The 15,803-nt window shown below is 51.3% G+C and overlaps 2 protein-coding genes across 2 annotated transcripts in view; one reads left to right on the top strand and one right to left on the bottom strand.

Annotated features, from left to right (window-relative positions):
• Positions 1–2,165, bottom strand: part of LOC100897209 (uncharacterized protein K02A2.6-like) — a 3,934-nt gene extending 1,769 nt beyond the window's left edge. The window contains exons 1-4 of the mRNA XM_018640630.2: positions 2,100–2,165; positions 1,106–1,945; positions 411–1,017; positions 35–339 (exon numbers count right to left, since the gene is read on the bottom strand). Coding sequence (XP_018496146.2) covers positions 35–339; positions 411–1,017; positions 1,106–1,945; positions 2,100–2,165 — 1,818 coding nt within the window. The remainder of the gene's footprint in view (positions 1–34; positions 340–410; positions 1,018–1,105; positions 1,946–2,099) is intronic.
• A 485-nt stretch (positions 2,166–2,650) lies between these two features.
• The window catches only part of Nrx-1 (Neurexin 1), a 46,863-nt gene continuing 33,710 nt past the window's right edge, over positions 2,651–15,803 (top strand). The window contains exons 1-2 of the mRNA XM_029112320.1: positions 2,651–2,817; positions 2,948–3,371. Coding sequence (XP_028968153.1) covers positions 2,651–2,817; positions 2,948–3,371 — 591 coding nt within the window. The remainder of the gene's footprint in view (positions 2,818–2,947; positions 3,372–15,803) is intronic.

The following is a 15,803-nucleotide window of genomic DNA, read 5'->3' as shown; positions in this document are numbered from 1 at the left end:
TCTTGACGTATTCGATTTCAAAATCAAACCCCACCAATCGCAGAGCCCAGCGCTTGAGTCTGGCAGCTGTGCGTTCCTGTAACCCCTTTGTGTTCGAAGTTTTGAACAGAGCAAGCAAAGGCCGATGATCCGTTTGGAGCACGAAGTGTCTACCCCAAACGAATTTCTTGAAACGTTCGACGGCCGTGACGAGCGCGAATGCTTCTTTCTCTACTTGGCCGTAGTTACGTTGAGCCTTCGTGAGTGCTTTCGACATGTAGAATACGGCCCGTTCGCTCCCATCGGGGTAACGTTGAAGAAGGACGCCGCCGACTGCTGACGGACTTGCGTCTGCGGCAACTACAAGCGTTTGACGAGGATCGTAATGAGAGAGCAGCAGAGGATCGCACGACGGAGAACCATTAACAAGCGTGTCTCATGAAGGGTGTTGTCAGGTGCCATGACGAGGATGTCATCGAGGTAAACAAGAACCCCTTCTATCCCGGCGAGCGCTTGGTCAATGGTCTTCTGAAATATCGAGGGAGCTGTCTTGAGGCCAAAGATAAGACGAGTGTATTTGAAGAGGCCTCGATGAGTGTTGATCGTGGTCAGCGGCTGACTCGAATCATCCAAACGCAGCTGGAGATAGGCATCGGCGAGATCGAGCTGAGAAAAGACTCGATTACCGGAGAACTTTGTCATGACCTCTTCCATATTCGGTAGAGGGTGTTCAATGTCTACTAGAGCCTCGTTTAGACCAGTTGAATAGTCTGCACAGACTCTGATAGCCCCACTCGGTTTCTTGACGACTACTATCGGAGTTGCCCACTCCGAAGTGTCTACCAGCACGAGAGTACCGTTCTTGACGAGTCTGTCGAGCTCTTGGTTGATTGGCTCTTGGAGTGCGAGAGCCACCGAACGAGGGCGGAGATGTACCGGAACGACGTTGTTTCGAAGGTGAAGGTGCACTTTCAGTTTGGTGCAGGTCCCGAGTCCAGACTTGAACAGATCGGGAACTTGGTTTCCAAAACCTGCGCACTGATCGCGTTGACAACAACGACGTTGTTACCGAAATTCCAGGTCACCAAATGCAGTTGTTTGAGTAGGCGGCCACAAAGGAATTGACCTTCCCACTAGCGAGCACAAGGAGAGGCTCTACAACTGATCTGTTTCCTAGTCCGAATTCGGCGTCGAAGTAGCCTTTAACGTTGAGGGTTCCGCCGTCGACATGCGTACACGAACTTCCATAAACGTCCAAAGACGGAGAACCGAGAGCTCTCCAGGTTTCGAGGTTGATTGTGGAAATGTCGGCGCCGGAGTCCGCCCGGAACTTCACGATCTTGCCATTAACTGTGACCTTCACGACCGTGCGACCTTCGTCGAGCTCGGCCTGGTTGAGCGTAGAGTGGACTCGCACCTGACTGCTTTGCATTGATCTGCACACCTTCGCGATGTGTCCGGTCTTTTTGCAGGCGTTGCAAGAGGAGTTCTTGAAGGGACATTCCCTGCGAGGATGATCACCTGCACAACCAGCACATCCGCGTGCAGACAGAGACTTCTGAGGTTTCTTGGTCTCATAACGCCGCATCACCGTTCGTAGATCTTCCAACTTGATGTCCGGTTTCTCGTCGACTGCTCTCATGATGACGCCCCGTAGGTTCTTGTAGGAAGGGTCCGAGAGATGCAGTAGCATGATAAAGATGTTGAAATTGTCCAAGGTGAGCTTGCTGAACTCGGAGTCGTCACCGTAGAACTTCGTCGAGTTGACGATTTCCTCGACGAGTTTACCTGGTGCGTGACGTACTGACAACGTGTCATGTTGGCGACGAAATAGGGACTTCGATTCACCGAACATCGATTTGAGTTCTGCGACTAGTTCGGTGTATGTCTTATCTTCGGGATGTACAGGTGACGTTCGACCTCGTAGTTGGTTGTACTCCTTCGGCCCCAAGGCTTTCAGGAGGAGCTGAAGACGCTCCTCGTCAGATGCAATGAGAATCGAGATACTTTCCATTGTGTCTGAACCAGCGTTCGAACGTTATCCCATTATCAGGATCGTACTCGAAGACCAGCGAAAGGACGTTGTTGAGAGCAACGACTCTGTCATCGCTGATTGATACCTTCTCGTCCTGCTTCTTAGACATCACCTCTAGGAGCTCCGTGAGCTTCTGCACAACCTCTTCCATGACGTTGAGGTTCCTCGACGAGGGTTCGAATGGTTCACAAAATGGTTCGAATTAACTGCGACTGCGCCAATTGAAGGGATCTATGCTAGTCGGTGTGATACGAGACCGGGGTTAGGTTGAACTTCGTTTTTACCCTTCGACGGGAGACTCTTATATACTTTATATTGTGAGATGTGGACGAAGCCGATTGGCTCGGCACCGAGAGCGGTATCGGTGCACCCTACAAGAATGATATCCACCCGGGGCAGTCCTATGAAGCACGTTGTTGCTGTTCATTGACTCTTCTATTATATCCACGCCGATGACGTCAAGGAATGCCGCGTGATCGACAGTGTCGCCGACTGCAGGGACCTGCAGAAAACAGTTGATGACTTCTCACAGTCGCCTGCCTCCATGGAACTCCGACTGTCATCCGAAATGTGCTCTACTCGGAATCGGCCGGATGTTGACCCTTTCCAATACAGCATCTGCGGTTCTCCGCTGGAATGCCTCCGTACCTTACGAGTCGTACAGCTTCACATAGACGTCCGGGTTTCGGATTGATGAACCATGAGATCGTTCTCGTCACTGTTCTTGTTGTCGCCGGGAGATTGGATGTCGGATCGACGACTTCCGCTTCGAACACTCACGGACTGGCTTTATGGTTCTGCAGGTCGGTAAAGGTATAGACGCAGACGTTCGTCATCACAGACGCCTGGCGCTTCACGAATCGAAGATTCGGCCAACTCCGAGCTCAAGCGACGAGCGCTCTCAACTCAAGAAGCTCCTTCCCAACTGCTCAGAACGGCGACCGTCACCATATGCCTCGGAGATTTGCAAAAGCTACCTCTCAACCTGGCAATGAAAATCTACGACATGAAAATCATGGCCATCGTACGGTACGGAATGTCGACGATAGCGCCACACCTCGCCAAGACCACGATGACCGAGCTCGACAAGAGCAAGACAATCTTCCTGAAAGCGACCCTCGGACTCAGCAGGTACACGTCAAACACATTCGTGCTAGCACTGGCAGGAGAGAAAACCCTCTGCGAAGACTTGAGCGAGCTAGGGTACAGATTCAACGACACTGCATGGAACGAGTACAGGGAGAGCCTTAAGATCAAGAGGGCCAAACACCATAATGCAGGCTTCACCACCGGACCAGCGTTCACCGGAGAGACATGGAAGAATGCCAACCAGAAAAACAGGGCCTACATATGCCGCGTTACGTACCACGGCTATCATCACGAAATCTGCCAGAGAGCGGACTTCTTCGAGACAATAACTGACTTATGTACTTTTAAATACTGTGGAATGGAGCGGATAGACCGCCACCACATCTTGAATTGTATATATTTTCAAGACAAGACGATCAGCTCAATCGTTCGAGAGATATCAAACCACTGCGGGTAACCTGCGAATAAATCACTTGTATTGTATTTAGTTGCGACCGAGCTCCTTTAGTTGTACCTGAGGCGTACACCATGTACCACAGCGAGTCAGGAGCCGCAGAACGATTTCTACTCGGCGGTTCTGGCGTCGGGGATGAAAAGCGGATTCTGATCTTCGGTCGAGAGACGGCTGCTAAGTGGTTGGGTTATTTACAGCGAATCCACGTTGATGGGACTCTCAGTCTAGCACCGGGGAGGTTCGAGAAATTATTCGTGATCCTCGCTGATCGTGGAGGGTTCGTGATCCCGTTGAGCTACGGGCTGCTCCCGGAAAAGTCCGAAGACTCGCATCGTCGCATGCTCGACCCAATCATGGAAGCTTTCCGTGCTCTTCATCCTTCGTCAATCGCTTCGGAACGGGTCTCATGAACGCTTTCAGCGCGGTATTCTCAACCGCCGAATTCCATGGTTGTCTCTTCATCTTGGTGATGATTATGAAGAGAAAAGTTGCATCGTTCAATCTCCTCAGACTCAGACGTTCCAACAAGGATTCGAACTTCTCTCTCGGGGCTCGGATGATCTCGGCGATGGCTTTCGCGAGAGGAGACTCGTTGGACAGTTGATGATAGATCTGCTTGAAGTCTTGCTAGAGGAACTGAGACCCAGATTCACCTACTTCGAGCTCACGTGTGTCGGTCACATACTGAGCGTTCGTCTGGATGGGACGCTCATCAGGGAAACTGCTGTTTCACAGGAAATGTGGTCCGTGCGGAAGCGGCGCATCGGAAACTGCAGGGAGCATTCCGCGTCTGTCATCCTCCGACTCGGAGGTTCCTCTTCTGCCACCGAACGATTTATCGGTAGCATCGCTTCAATAGCTTCCCAGTCTGAATACCCTTTGACTTGAAGCCGAATCGGATTCGGCGCCGAAGCATCCAGCGCCGAAGCATTCAGCGCCGAATGATCCGGCGCCGAGTTGTCCTGCTCCGTTTTGACGGCGGAATTCTCTACACAACTTTCACAACTCAGAATACTGCGTCGCTAACACTTTGTGCTCTCAAGCTCCGTGTATTCAAGGAGAGAAGACTTCAATGGGGGTCCATCGATTCTTCCGCAGGACGAAATCGCCAAAACGTTGGGGTTGGGAATCCTCGAACATCCCTCGCAACGATGTCACCCAAGAGATTGCACAGTCGTCCAGCAAGAGACTCAGAACCCCTCTGTATACCGTGCTCGGAAGTACACCTACCAATTTGGTCTAACACCGAACGAACGCCATCGATCTCATTTACTGATTCTTGCTCAACAATGAAACCGGCAACCAGCGGCTGAAATGTTTATCAAAGCCTATACATGTCACGCACTGTACGAGCCGGCACAACTGCCGAACTAAGCAAAGAGCCACCGGCACTATATGCCAACCTCTTTTATCGATCTTTAACGTCCATAGTCTCATCGCATACAATCGCGATCGATCTTGTTCCTAGGAAACGTTCCTTCGAAGCTCTGACTCGAGCTTTGGAAGCCTCAGGCAAGTAGTCCCGGAGATGGTTGCGGGCTGAAGGTATAGAGCCAGGGACCCTTAGGCTCGGCTCCAGAAACGTTATCAAGTTTACATTGTCGAGATTGTGCAACGGTATTCTCGCGACCGCGAAGGCTTCGACCAAACCCACGAGCGCGATTTGTCTCTATTCACCGGCTTCACTGAGTTCACCGAAAGCTCATACTTTGATTGAACGGGAGATTCGCCCTTCTCGATGAGAACTCTCGCAATGAGTGGTCTCCCTCCTTGTGTCTTAGGGTCCCAAGGTGTTCTGCAATGGCATCCCCCCACGTGTACTCGACGAAGAAGTTGCATGAGCTACAGAATAACCGATCTGAAGAGCCATGAGATGCTTTGTCAGTGAATTTCTTTGCTCGCTCTCCGGGGTAGACGTGAAGGGCCCTTTGACTTCGCTTGCGGGCGCTCATTTCTCACTCTGATCGCTCATGTCTAGGTTTTGCAGCGGGGAGGATCCGCCGCTATTTCGAGGAGAAAGTTCTGTGTCTCAAGGGGTGGAAGCGTCGGCACCGGCATCCCGGTTGGAAGCTTCTGCATACTGAGGCGACCAATGCTTTGCGAGTCAAACATCAGCGTCAATCAACTCGCGACTTCGGAAACAGTGGAGAGGTTGCTAAGCGAAGGGTGGTTCTTGAGCGAGTATGCAGAAATCGTGAGAGAGAAGCTCCGTCCTCAGCTGCGCGAATCTCGCACGGAAGTTTCGAGATCGTCCTTCGGCGTGCATCTCTTCGAAATTCTGAAATACGTCGCGAGTTTTCCTTGATGCTCCACAGGCTTCAAATCATGCATTTCGTTCGACGAGGCAGCGATAGTCGTAGAAGACCGCTACTTGACTCTGGATGTGCACCATACAGAACCGATCCTCGGCAGCCCGAAAGTCGCAGCGCTTGGGCTGATCAGGCCGGATGATAGAGCTACCGGAGAGATCCTCCGAGATATCATAAACTCGCGGCTCGATAGTGTCGGCCTGTCGACGAGAGATCTCTAGGCCGATGCTAGAGACTCATTCGCCTTCGACTCTGCCGTCCTCTCGGATACGGACGGAGTCGGTTTCGGAATGGGAGAGAATTCAGACGACAAGCGATTCAGACGATGAGGCAACAATTCGAGACGATCGAAGAGTCAGAGCGGATCCCAGAAGCTTCTTTCAAGAAAAAAACAATGAGACGGATGGAATCATGCGGCATGCTGACAGAGTATTCGTCCTCCCGCTGCGCGATCTCAGAGGATCGACACCCATAAAGACCCTTCACCGGAATCGGACTACGAGAGTAGATGTAGCCGAAAGGAAGACCGCTCTCTCGAGTGTATGGGCCATTCTCGAGAATCCTCGCTCCGACTTCGCGTTGCAAAACGAATTCGGTCAGAAGAAACCATCAGAGAGAGGAATGATTCAAATCCTGGAGAATATACTCAGTGTTGAAGGAAGCTTTGCTACCCTGGAGCCTGATGCCGATGAGCCTATCCGGGCGAGTTCATTCCACTCAATCATCATTCATGTTAAGTCTACGTATCAGAGTTTCTGAGCTCAAAGCTCAATCATCTGAGCACAGGAAACTCTGGGGAGAAACTCAGGGTCTCTTCTCCGCTCCATCGAAATCATTCGCATCCGACCCTCGATGATAGTTCCGTACTCCGGAAGGCTTCCCAGCATAAGGCCAAGTAGTGTTGGCCCACGGAGTTATCGGGACCGAAAAATGCTCTTCGGAACCTGACCCGCTGACAAAGCCGACAGTCCTGAGATCCCAGAGGGCCTGTTAAAGAGGAAAATGGGTCTAGCCCGAAAATAAAAACGAGCTCTCACCCGGTCTCATCGAAGGTTGAAGTTGGTATGTACCAGTCTATGGGAGGCAAGATCATCAGGGAAAAAAAGACTCCCAATGGCACAAGACCTAATAGGGTCCCATGGGGGAAGCGAATAAAAATCAGTCAGACTCGAAATCCGGCAGGCACAGTTTTCCCCGTGTTCTCATCGAGAAAATAAATGAAATCTCTCACAAGACCGACTCTCAGGACAGCTCGAGGCATCTCAAGGACAAAAAGGGCAAGTGAATTTTCATGCAGGGTCCCGCCGAGAGAAATCAGAAGCCCGTCAAACATAGAATCTTATTGCCGAGAGGTGACGATGACGATCGATGTCCAACGGTCACGAGACCTCATAGAGTCTTACTGGGAGGGATTAGAGGCCTTCTGGCACGAGGAAAAAAACTAATCAGCGACGAGAAGATCAAGTCCGGAGACCAGAAAACTCACCGGAATACCATCGAGGGAAATACGAGACCGATAGGCATACGATTTCACAGGATTTTGAGATCTAATGAAGTTCCAGTGGAACGATACATACCCTTCGGACACAAGATCTCACGGAAGTCCCCTTGTGGAACAGCGAGATCGTTTATGCTTGAGACGTTATATCGAGACAAGCAGGAAAACACGGGTTTGAGAAAGAATACGACGAGCCCGTCAAAATCCGATGAGAAGGAAAACGAGTAGATTAGTCATTGTATATCATGGGTCCCAACGAGGAAGAACACGAGGCCCAGTATCATCAGCCCTGACAAATCCTCACTGGAGGAATGACTCGAAGAGTGGGGAACGAGATTCCCGGAAATTCCAGTCTATTGTGGACATGAGGAGTGCATTTTTCGAGGAGCGGGTCTGCTCTAAACTCGTTGGATCACACTCGTAGCGCTCCGACAGAACTCATTCGGATTCCCCACCTCTCTATGAGGGGTTACTCAAGTCGTCGAGGCTCGCGCCAGGCTGCTGACTGCTGATCCTCGAGGCGGGAGAGAATTCTCGACGAGTAAACTGTACTCAGACACCGCTCATCAGGAAAATTCATGTGCTTCAGTCATGGAATCCTCGATCCGGAGAGAGAAACGATTCCGTCGCCTTGGGAACATTATTTATCACCGACGACGATGAAATGAAGTATCAGTCGGAATCCCAACGAGGAAAGAACCCAACCCAGGCGAATCCCCACGAAGCTCAGGACAATCAGACACTCGGCGAGCTCTTATTGATTGATAAAGCCTTCCGTTCTACAGATGTCTGGTGTCATATATATGAGAAACTCAAAACACATCAGGCATCAGGCTCCGGAGAAGCGTCGTTACTCTTCCAATTTAGCCAGGTTTAGTCTCCTCTCCCACAGCCTGGTCTATACGTATATTCTCTATTCGAAGCTCTTCCGAACGACTCCACAGTCGTTTGCTTCCCTCTCCACAGCCCGAACGGAGAATACGCTTTCATTTTGGCCGAGAGGATCGGGGAATCGAGAACCGAGAGATCGGAAACCGGGGAATCGGTGTATCTTTTGCTCTCCATACACTTCTTCAGCGCCTCTTCCTCGGAAAGGATTTCGTTGAGTATCAATTAATCACTTTGACTCTCGCAATCATCGAGCCTCACTCCGTGTGGAAATTCCGCGATACTCGCAGTCTCGAGGCGTCCGCTTTGCGACAAAGTTCCGATGAGTGCTTATTTGAAACCCTGCAACGGGCTCCCGCGATCGATGAAATCGGGGCTGTGACACGCAGTTCTGGCACCGCGCGAATCGTCTACCAAAAAAACCGACTGTTCCTAAAATTCTGAGCTCAGGGTGTTTTCCCCTGAGCTAAGAGTCAGAAATCAGACACCGCGCACGACGATTTAATCATATATCGTATCATGCGTGCATCGAGAGACAGAAAGGAGCGGAACGCGGTGAATATCCCACCTCGACAGACTGCAAACGACGGCACTACTCGAAAGAACAATTTTGTCTGACCGCTCAACGACCGCCATTTTTCGGATGGCCGAGAGTTGCTCTCTTCTGTCGGAGTTGGTTCACATCCACTGTGGAGAGAAATTCAGTTTTCCGGTTAGGTATCGGTGAAGCTACAGGAAACATCATGGATGAAGTGGGAAGAAATGTCATTCAATGCAAGCAGCGTCCTAAAATCGCGAAGACCAGGTGAAGTTCAATCAATGTTCTCTGCGGTTCGCAGTCGCACGTCCTCCAATGCGGTTCCAATCTCGAGGAAACGCAGAGAAACCGCTCATTCGATAGGCCTAGGCGAATTCCGTGTGCTTGATGGAAATCAGATAGAATCGGAGACTCCCGCTGAGGTTCGCCGAGCTTTCCGGTATGGATCTCCAGAGAAAACAGATGCTACTCTGGAATTCTCCCGGATGCAGATATTCTCTTGTTGATGGAGCCATTATGTTTCGCGCCCTCATACTCACCAGCCAATCTGTATCTATGCACCGAAATGTTCTGATTTTGCGACCGATCGCTGACGAATTAAGACTTCACGGACTCACTGCTCGTTGACAAGGCGACCTCACCTCCGAATATGTTGGGGAAGGCTCTAATCTGTTTGTGGTCGTTTTCTTCAATTGTGTAGAGGAGTTGCGCAGGTCGCGTGGCATCCCCGGAAGCAGTTGAGGAAGTATACGAGTGACAAGACCGGCTCTTATATCTGCTGCCCGTCCGAACATCACTTGTTGGTTCTTGCTTCGCCCAGCTTACTGCCGTGACTGAAATTATACTGGAATTTCGTCAGCGAGGTGCTTGGAAAACCACCCCCTCTTTTCAATGAGGAGAGGGGGGGCATCTAATTTGTTCATTTCATGCTCGACCTTAGGGTCGAGGGCTCGGATTCGCTTCTACAGGAGAGAGCTTACGCAAGTTAATGAATTGCAGTTGATGCAAGCAGTGGAGCCGACAAATACAGACAATCAAGCATCAGAAATGACTTTGATGGAAACTCTCTGCTCCTCGGTCATCAGGAAAGCCTTCGACTCCATTCTTCGAGCCATCGCTTTGTAATGAGCGTCCGATGAATCAGAGAGCACAATCCTTCACGAGCAGACGCTCAACTTTCGATCCCTCTGCTAAATCTAGAATTTCCATGGCCTCATTGATCCGGAGGCGGTCCACGGGGACGTTTCGAGGGATTGCCTTCTGGCGGACCCAATCGAGTGTACAGCTCCGACCTGTTTCCTCAGTCGACCGGCCCATCAATCCGGATCGAGAGGTCAGGCGGAGAAAATACATCTCGGAAATCGAGATATTTCAATATCGCCCGCAGTGAGCCGAATCCTGGAGCCCAAGCTTCAAAGGGGAACGTTGCCCGGAATTCTTTTGTACGGTCAACGCTCCAGCTCTCGCGATCGGTGACGCAGAGCTGCATCGGGAACTGCAGTCCTGAGTACAATGAAAATATCGGGAACGCATTCAAGACATTATCAGGATTTAGTTGGAGAATGATTCGATGAGCCGCTCGACCCGATTGATCTTCTGCAGTTAGGAAATGCGAGCCTGAATCCGGTTCGAATTCAGGGATGATCAAAGCCGTCGGGCTGCTGAATGCATGACCTGGGCTCTAGGAGCGACTAGAGAGCGATCGTCATCTCCCACTTGACGCTCGCTCCGGGGCCGGTTGCTCATGGATTCCCCGAGGAGCGACGACGCGAGTCGGCTCTTGGTTGTTTGCGAAGTATATCGAACAAGTCACCGATGTACGATCGCGCCGCCGTGCAATTAGAGCCACTCCCATCATACAATGCATCCACCTATCCCACCTGGCCCCTCAGGATGAAGAAGATGACAAGATCCACGAGAGACCTAATTCGTTGCATCAATCCCGCGGTTTCGAAGACTCATTGCATTATCGATTCGTTGCGTAGGGGGAGACTGAGTATGCCTCTCATGGATTTAGGATCATGCACGGCAGCCGGGGTTCCGACGGGAGCAGTTTCCAGCGCCAGGTACACAACGCATCAGCGTGGAAAGTCAGCCCTGCATTCTCAGGGTCCAGCTATTTTGGCTCATGTATCCTGGGCATTTCTCCATTCGCATCAGATTCTCAAATTCCAATAGCCAGCCCGATTGAAACGCGGCACGCGCCGGCGAGAGTTAGCAGCGGTGAACCAGACTCACAGTAGAACGGAATATAGTCGAAGAAGAAGAAATTCTTGAGCCGGACCAGCCAATAACAAGTATACTGGATGATGGATTATGGAATTCGGACCCTTATGCTTATATCTTAATAAAAACAGTCCTTATTAGTACTTAGATTAGCAGGTATTCTGGAGAGCGACCAAAATCGGCATCAGCGCGGCCCTGGAAAAAATAATGAAGATGAAAGAGCTTCACGACAGAACAAAGACGCTAAGTCAAACTCGAATCCTCAAAACAAGAGAGGGCAGTATTGTCTTCCTGGGAGACCATTGTCGGAAGACGTGCTTACCCATGGCTTCAGCGGTTTGAAGAGTGCTTGGATGAGTCGTATTCATTTACCTACTCACAGCTGGAAAAATGCCCGAGAAAAGGTACAAAATGACAATATTATTCGATTTTCTGTGCTCGAAATCAATGATTACTCGACGGCAACGACGGTCTTGAGACATCTCGCCCGATTTCTCGAGTTCCTCCAAAGAATGACCGAAGAAAAGCATCGCAATGGAGGCCTTCTATGAGTTCTGGAGCGGCGTACATGTGCACATATTTATTTCAAAAGAAGCTCCACAGAAGCCTCGGGCCCCCGCGTCGATTCTCGCGTGAGCTAACAACTAGGACTAGCAATGACCTCAAGGATCTTCCGCGAGAAGCGCGAGTTTTAAGTTTAGAACAAGTTTTTTAATCCGGCGAGCTGGGCAATTCCAGAGACGTTCCACATCAGAGCCCCATGATGCACTCAAGAGGGCAAAGAGCCTATGACGATGGAGATCGCACGGATCCTCCGTCGCCGTGGCTTCGCATACGGTGCGGAAGGCGAGTGACCTTACGCTGATGTCGTAACCGGAGACTCTCGGGCCCAGACTTAAAAATGCCTCCGCTTCTCTCCGCAGTACGGGAGCTCCATTACGGTGATCTATTTTTATGTATTCGCCGGTCATGCTTGTCTTCAGTCTTTAGTTTTCAGTATTGACGTCGGCAAGACGAATTGAGCCAAGAGCAGAAAATGATGAGATTCATTCATAAGCTCGTTCATTCTTCTATGAGCTTATGCCAGCATCGCACATTCGGGAGTTGCAAGTCGTGGGGAGACAGCCTAGGCCGAGAACCGAAGCCAGCCATAACCTCGCTTCCGTTATTATTGGTGGGAAATTTGCTTCCTGAGCGGCCTAGGCTTTCGTCCATCCAGAAACGGGGATGAGACTCATTCATTTTCGGATCCGGGACTCCCCCGACATGAGCTTCGAGAAGACATGAGCCGGGAAAACCTTCCCCGAAGTGCAGGACAGTGACGGGATCGGGAGACGCGTCACCCGATGTTCACGCGATCGCTCATGTGCAGAATACTAGCCCTTATCTTCAGGCGCGACACGAGCGAAGTCTACCTGATGACATGCCTCAAGAATCTCCGTACGGTTTCTGCTGCTTCCGCGCGTCGAACTCCGAAAAGGTCTCGACCATCAGCAACCTGTCAACGAGGATTCATTATGCCTCTCTTAGGCGGGAGAGATGGCAGACCTGCTATGTTCGCATCGGGAGGCGGTCTTGACCCCTTCAGACAACACTGTCGGAGTTCAGGACGTTAATTATCACCGCAGAACTCCCACCGTTGAACCTGTAATAAGGTAGACGAGATTTCCGGCAGCTGAAATCCAGATCGAAATATGTATATGCCTGGCTCATCATGAGTCTCCTGGAGTGCTCTTCGGTGCGTCATTATGACTTACGTGACACACTGTGTAGTGTAGCAAACGTGACACAGTGTAACGATTGCAAAAGAGTCCACTTTTGTGACATTAGTTTTCATCATCGTCCCAGGCTCTCAAGGAAATGAGACACAAGAAACGATGTCAAACCTCAATGAAGGCGAGAAGGCTCTCATAGGAGAGCCGTAGCCCGACTGAGGCGAAATTATGCGCAGATCAGAGCTGGATCCGGCGGAGAAAAATAGACGGAAACTCTGCTAGGATGAGTTTTGAGCTTCGGAAGTCCCGTCCGGCTTGGCATCCCGTATATGGTAACAATTAATTTTGGCTCAGCTTCTATCCTAGCGATCTGTATCCAGAAACAGTCAGAGACAGTTGAGAAATGATCGACGAACCTGTCCGCGCGAAAGCCTCGAACTGAGAATCCGAGCCGACATCCAAGATCGACCCTCCCCGATTCTTCGCGGGATGACATAGAAGCTCGAGCGGTGCATGAGAAGTCGGGATCTGGAATCTCATTTCTGCCGTGGAGAGCTTTCTCAGAAATCGGAGGAAGCTCCCATGTCAAGTTTTCAAGAAGTAAGACATCCAATCGAGGATTCTCATCGAAAGATTATCCGACGCTGAAGTCCCTGCTTCGACGATGTCGCAGTGTTATTTCGAGCTCCATCCAACGACACGTGCCATTCTCGACAGAGCTCCGAGGAAAACACGACCCGGCAGACTGCATGGCGGGCGAGCACTCGGTACGAGCCTTCGGAGGCACTCGCTAGGGGGAGCCTCGGTGTCGGCTCTCCAGCTCCAGGTGGGCATTTGTTCGCGGGTTTCGGAGGTTTATACGCATGCGTCGGGTGTATTTTGACTGCGCCGCGCAGAAGGGACTCTCTCTGAACGAACAGGGAGCGGGACAGACGGACAGACGGTCGAGCGAGCGAGCGAGCCAACGACGACCGCTTGTCAGTCTTCAGTAGGACTGGAAGAGCTGAAGGCTAGGCCACGAAGCCAGACGAGCCACAAATCGATTTCGTTGGCGTTTTCGAATACGTGAGAGTGTCGAGTGCGTCGGAGAAGTCTCCGAGGATTGCAGAGGTCGCTCCCCGGACGTCAGGGACCGATAGAAGGATCAAGAAATATTATTTTGTGCATGTGTGTGAGTGGGATCTCGCCATAGATGGTTTGCTGCACCGTTCGAGGTTGACGAGCTCTGCGTGAGGCTCAGCAACGAAACGTAAGCGCGATTTTGGGCATTCGAGATGCTTAGTGTAAAGATAGCCCTCCGGCTTCTTCAACAGAGTGTTCGAGAGTTCCGTTTCTCTTCTTCGTTAAGCCTACTTCGAATAAATTGTGACTTGGTGTAGGTGGCCCCGGGGATTCCAGTCTCTGACTGAGGGCGGACAGACCCTCGGCGGCAGCGGATAAAGTGCTCTGTGATCGTTTTCGTGGTTTCCCGACTCGCTGCAAACTCAGAGTCGCTCTTATAGATCGCATAATTCTTCCTCCAGGGCACGTTGTGCTCCAGCTGACCGATTATCGATCCACTGGGAGTGAGAGGATGTTCGTGTGAGACCTCGGTCTGAAGCGTTGTCAAATGACCCAGATTCTCATATTTCGGCTGGTCATAGCTTGCGGCAAGATTTCGAGACCGTTTCTCGGGACTCTGGGCCGCCGACGATGCGATGCACGAGGGTCTCGATGCGGACTTTCCGGCGGCGACCCTCATTCCCTTCTGCCACTGAAGGTTTCGCCTCCAGTGTCCATGGAAATAGGTCATTGCTCTACGGCTCAGTACAAATCGAAATCCATTCAGCGATGTATTGATTCATCGGGAGACGTGAGAAGCATGCGGACTGCGGTGATGTTTGGATGGGACGAGAGTGATACGCTGATCCGAAGGAAACGGTTTACCTTTTCCCGGCCAGGCCAGTCTCGCTGATCCTGTCCTCGATGAGCGAGGAAAAATAAGACGTGTCCTCCCCTCTCTCCGACGAATCTCTGGAGATTCCGCGCGACGCTGTCGTCAATCTCGTCGCGCGGAATGAAGTCTGACAGCGTTCCTCAGTTCGATGGCAGCGAACGCGAGCGAACGACCTGGCGTGCCGGACTGCGTGCGGGTTGTCTGTAGTCTCCGCCGCCACTGCTGTTGTTCTTCTTCTTCTACGCTTTTCTCCGGCCGACACCGCCAGCACGCAGCCGAATCTCGTTTGTTGTCTGATGAATCAGCGATGGAATGTCTTTTGTTGACTCAGACTTCTTTGGATGGTCGCGCGAAGACGTAGAATCATGTGGTTTCTCCCGTAGCGAATGGGGCAATCGTAGAGCTCCGCGACGGGCAAGATTCCCGACTGTTTGCCGACGCGGCAAAGTGCGGCGAACTTTTTTCCCAGCGCCCCATAATGCAGCGAGCGAGCGGGCGACCAACAGACCACAAACATGACGACCTCGCTGAAGATTACTTTTTTATAGAGTGGAAATTTTCATCTTCTTTCTTGTTCATCACGCGCGGGGCGAATAATAATCAACGTCTGGACGACAGGGAAGCTCAGAGCACACTCGGAGTGGTTGTTGATCGTTACAATGCCGTCGACGAGCGAAACAGTGAATGCAGGCTCACCACCAGCAAACACAATCATAATTTTTGTCCATAGCGTCCTCCGTCTACGTAGCTCCGGCTGAAGGTAGCGATGTCATGCGAGCCCGTTTCCCTGCGATGAAGTAGGCCGTACGTTCACTGAACACTGGAAGAAAGCATGGACCCGCGACAGCAAGCGGCTTTTGATTGTATTTAGGACGAGAAGAGTGTCTTGCATCTCCTTCAGAGAATGGGATTTCGACAGCAATCGCGTGTACGGAACGGTCCTCTAGCGCTTCGACATTCTAACTCATGGACGATATCCTATCGTTCCGCTAGAACCCCGCGGTTACGGTGGGTCTCCGTAATCCCCCATTGTGGATCACGGTGGAAGTCCACCTCTATCGCAAGAATCTGAAATACGGCGAAAATGACGGCATGCTCGCCTCATACGCGCATCCACCAAGACTCCTCTCATTCGT

Source organism: Galendromus occidentalis, unplaced genomic scaffold, assembly GCF_000255335.2.
Source record: "Galendromus occidentalis unplaced genomic scaffold, Mocc_1.1 scf7180000077494, whole genome shotgun sequence".
In the NCBI taxonomy this organism is placed as follows: domain Eukaryota; kingdom Metazoa; phylum Arthropoda; class Arachnida; order Mesostigmata; family Phytoseiidae; genus Galendromus; species Galendromus occidentalis.
The sequence above is the reverse complement of the archived record's forward strand: the minus strand, read 5'-3'. Positions and strand labels throughout refer to the sequence as shown.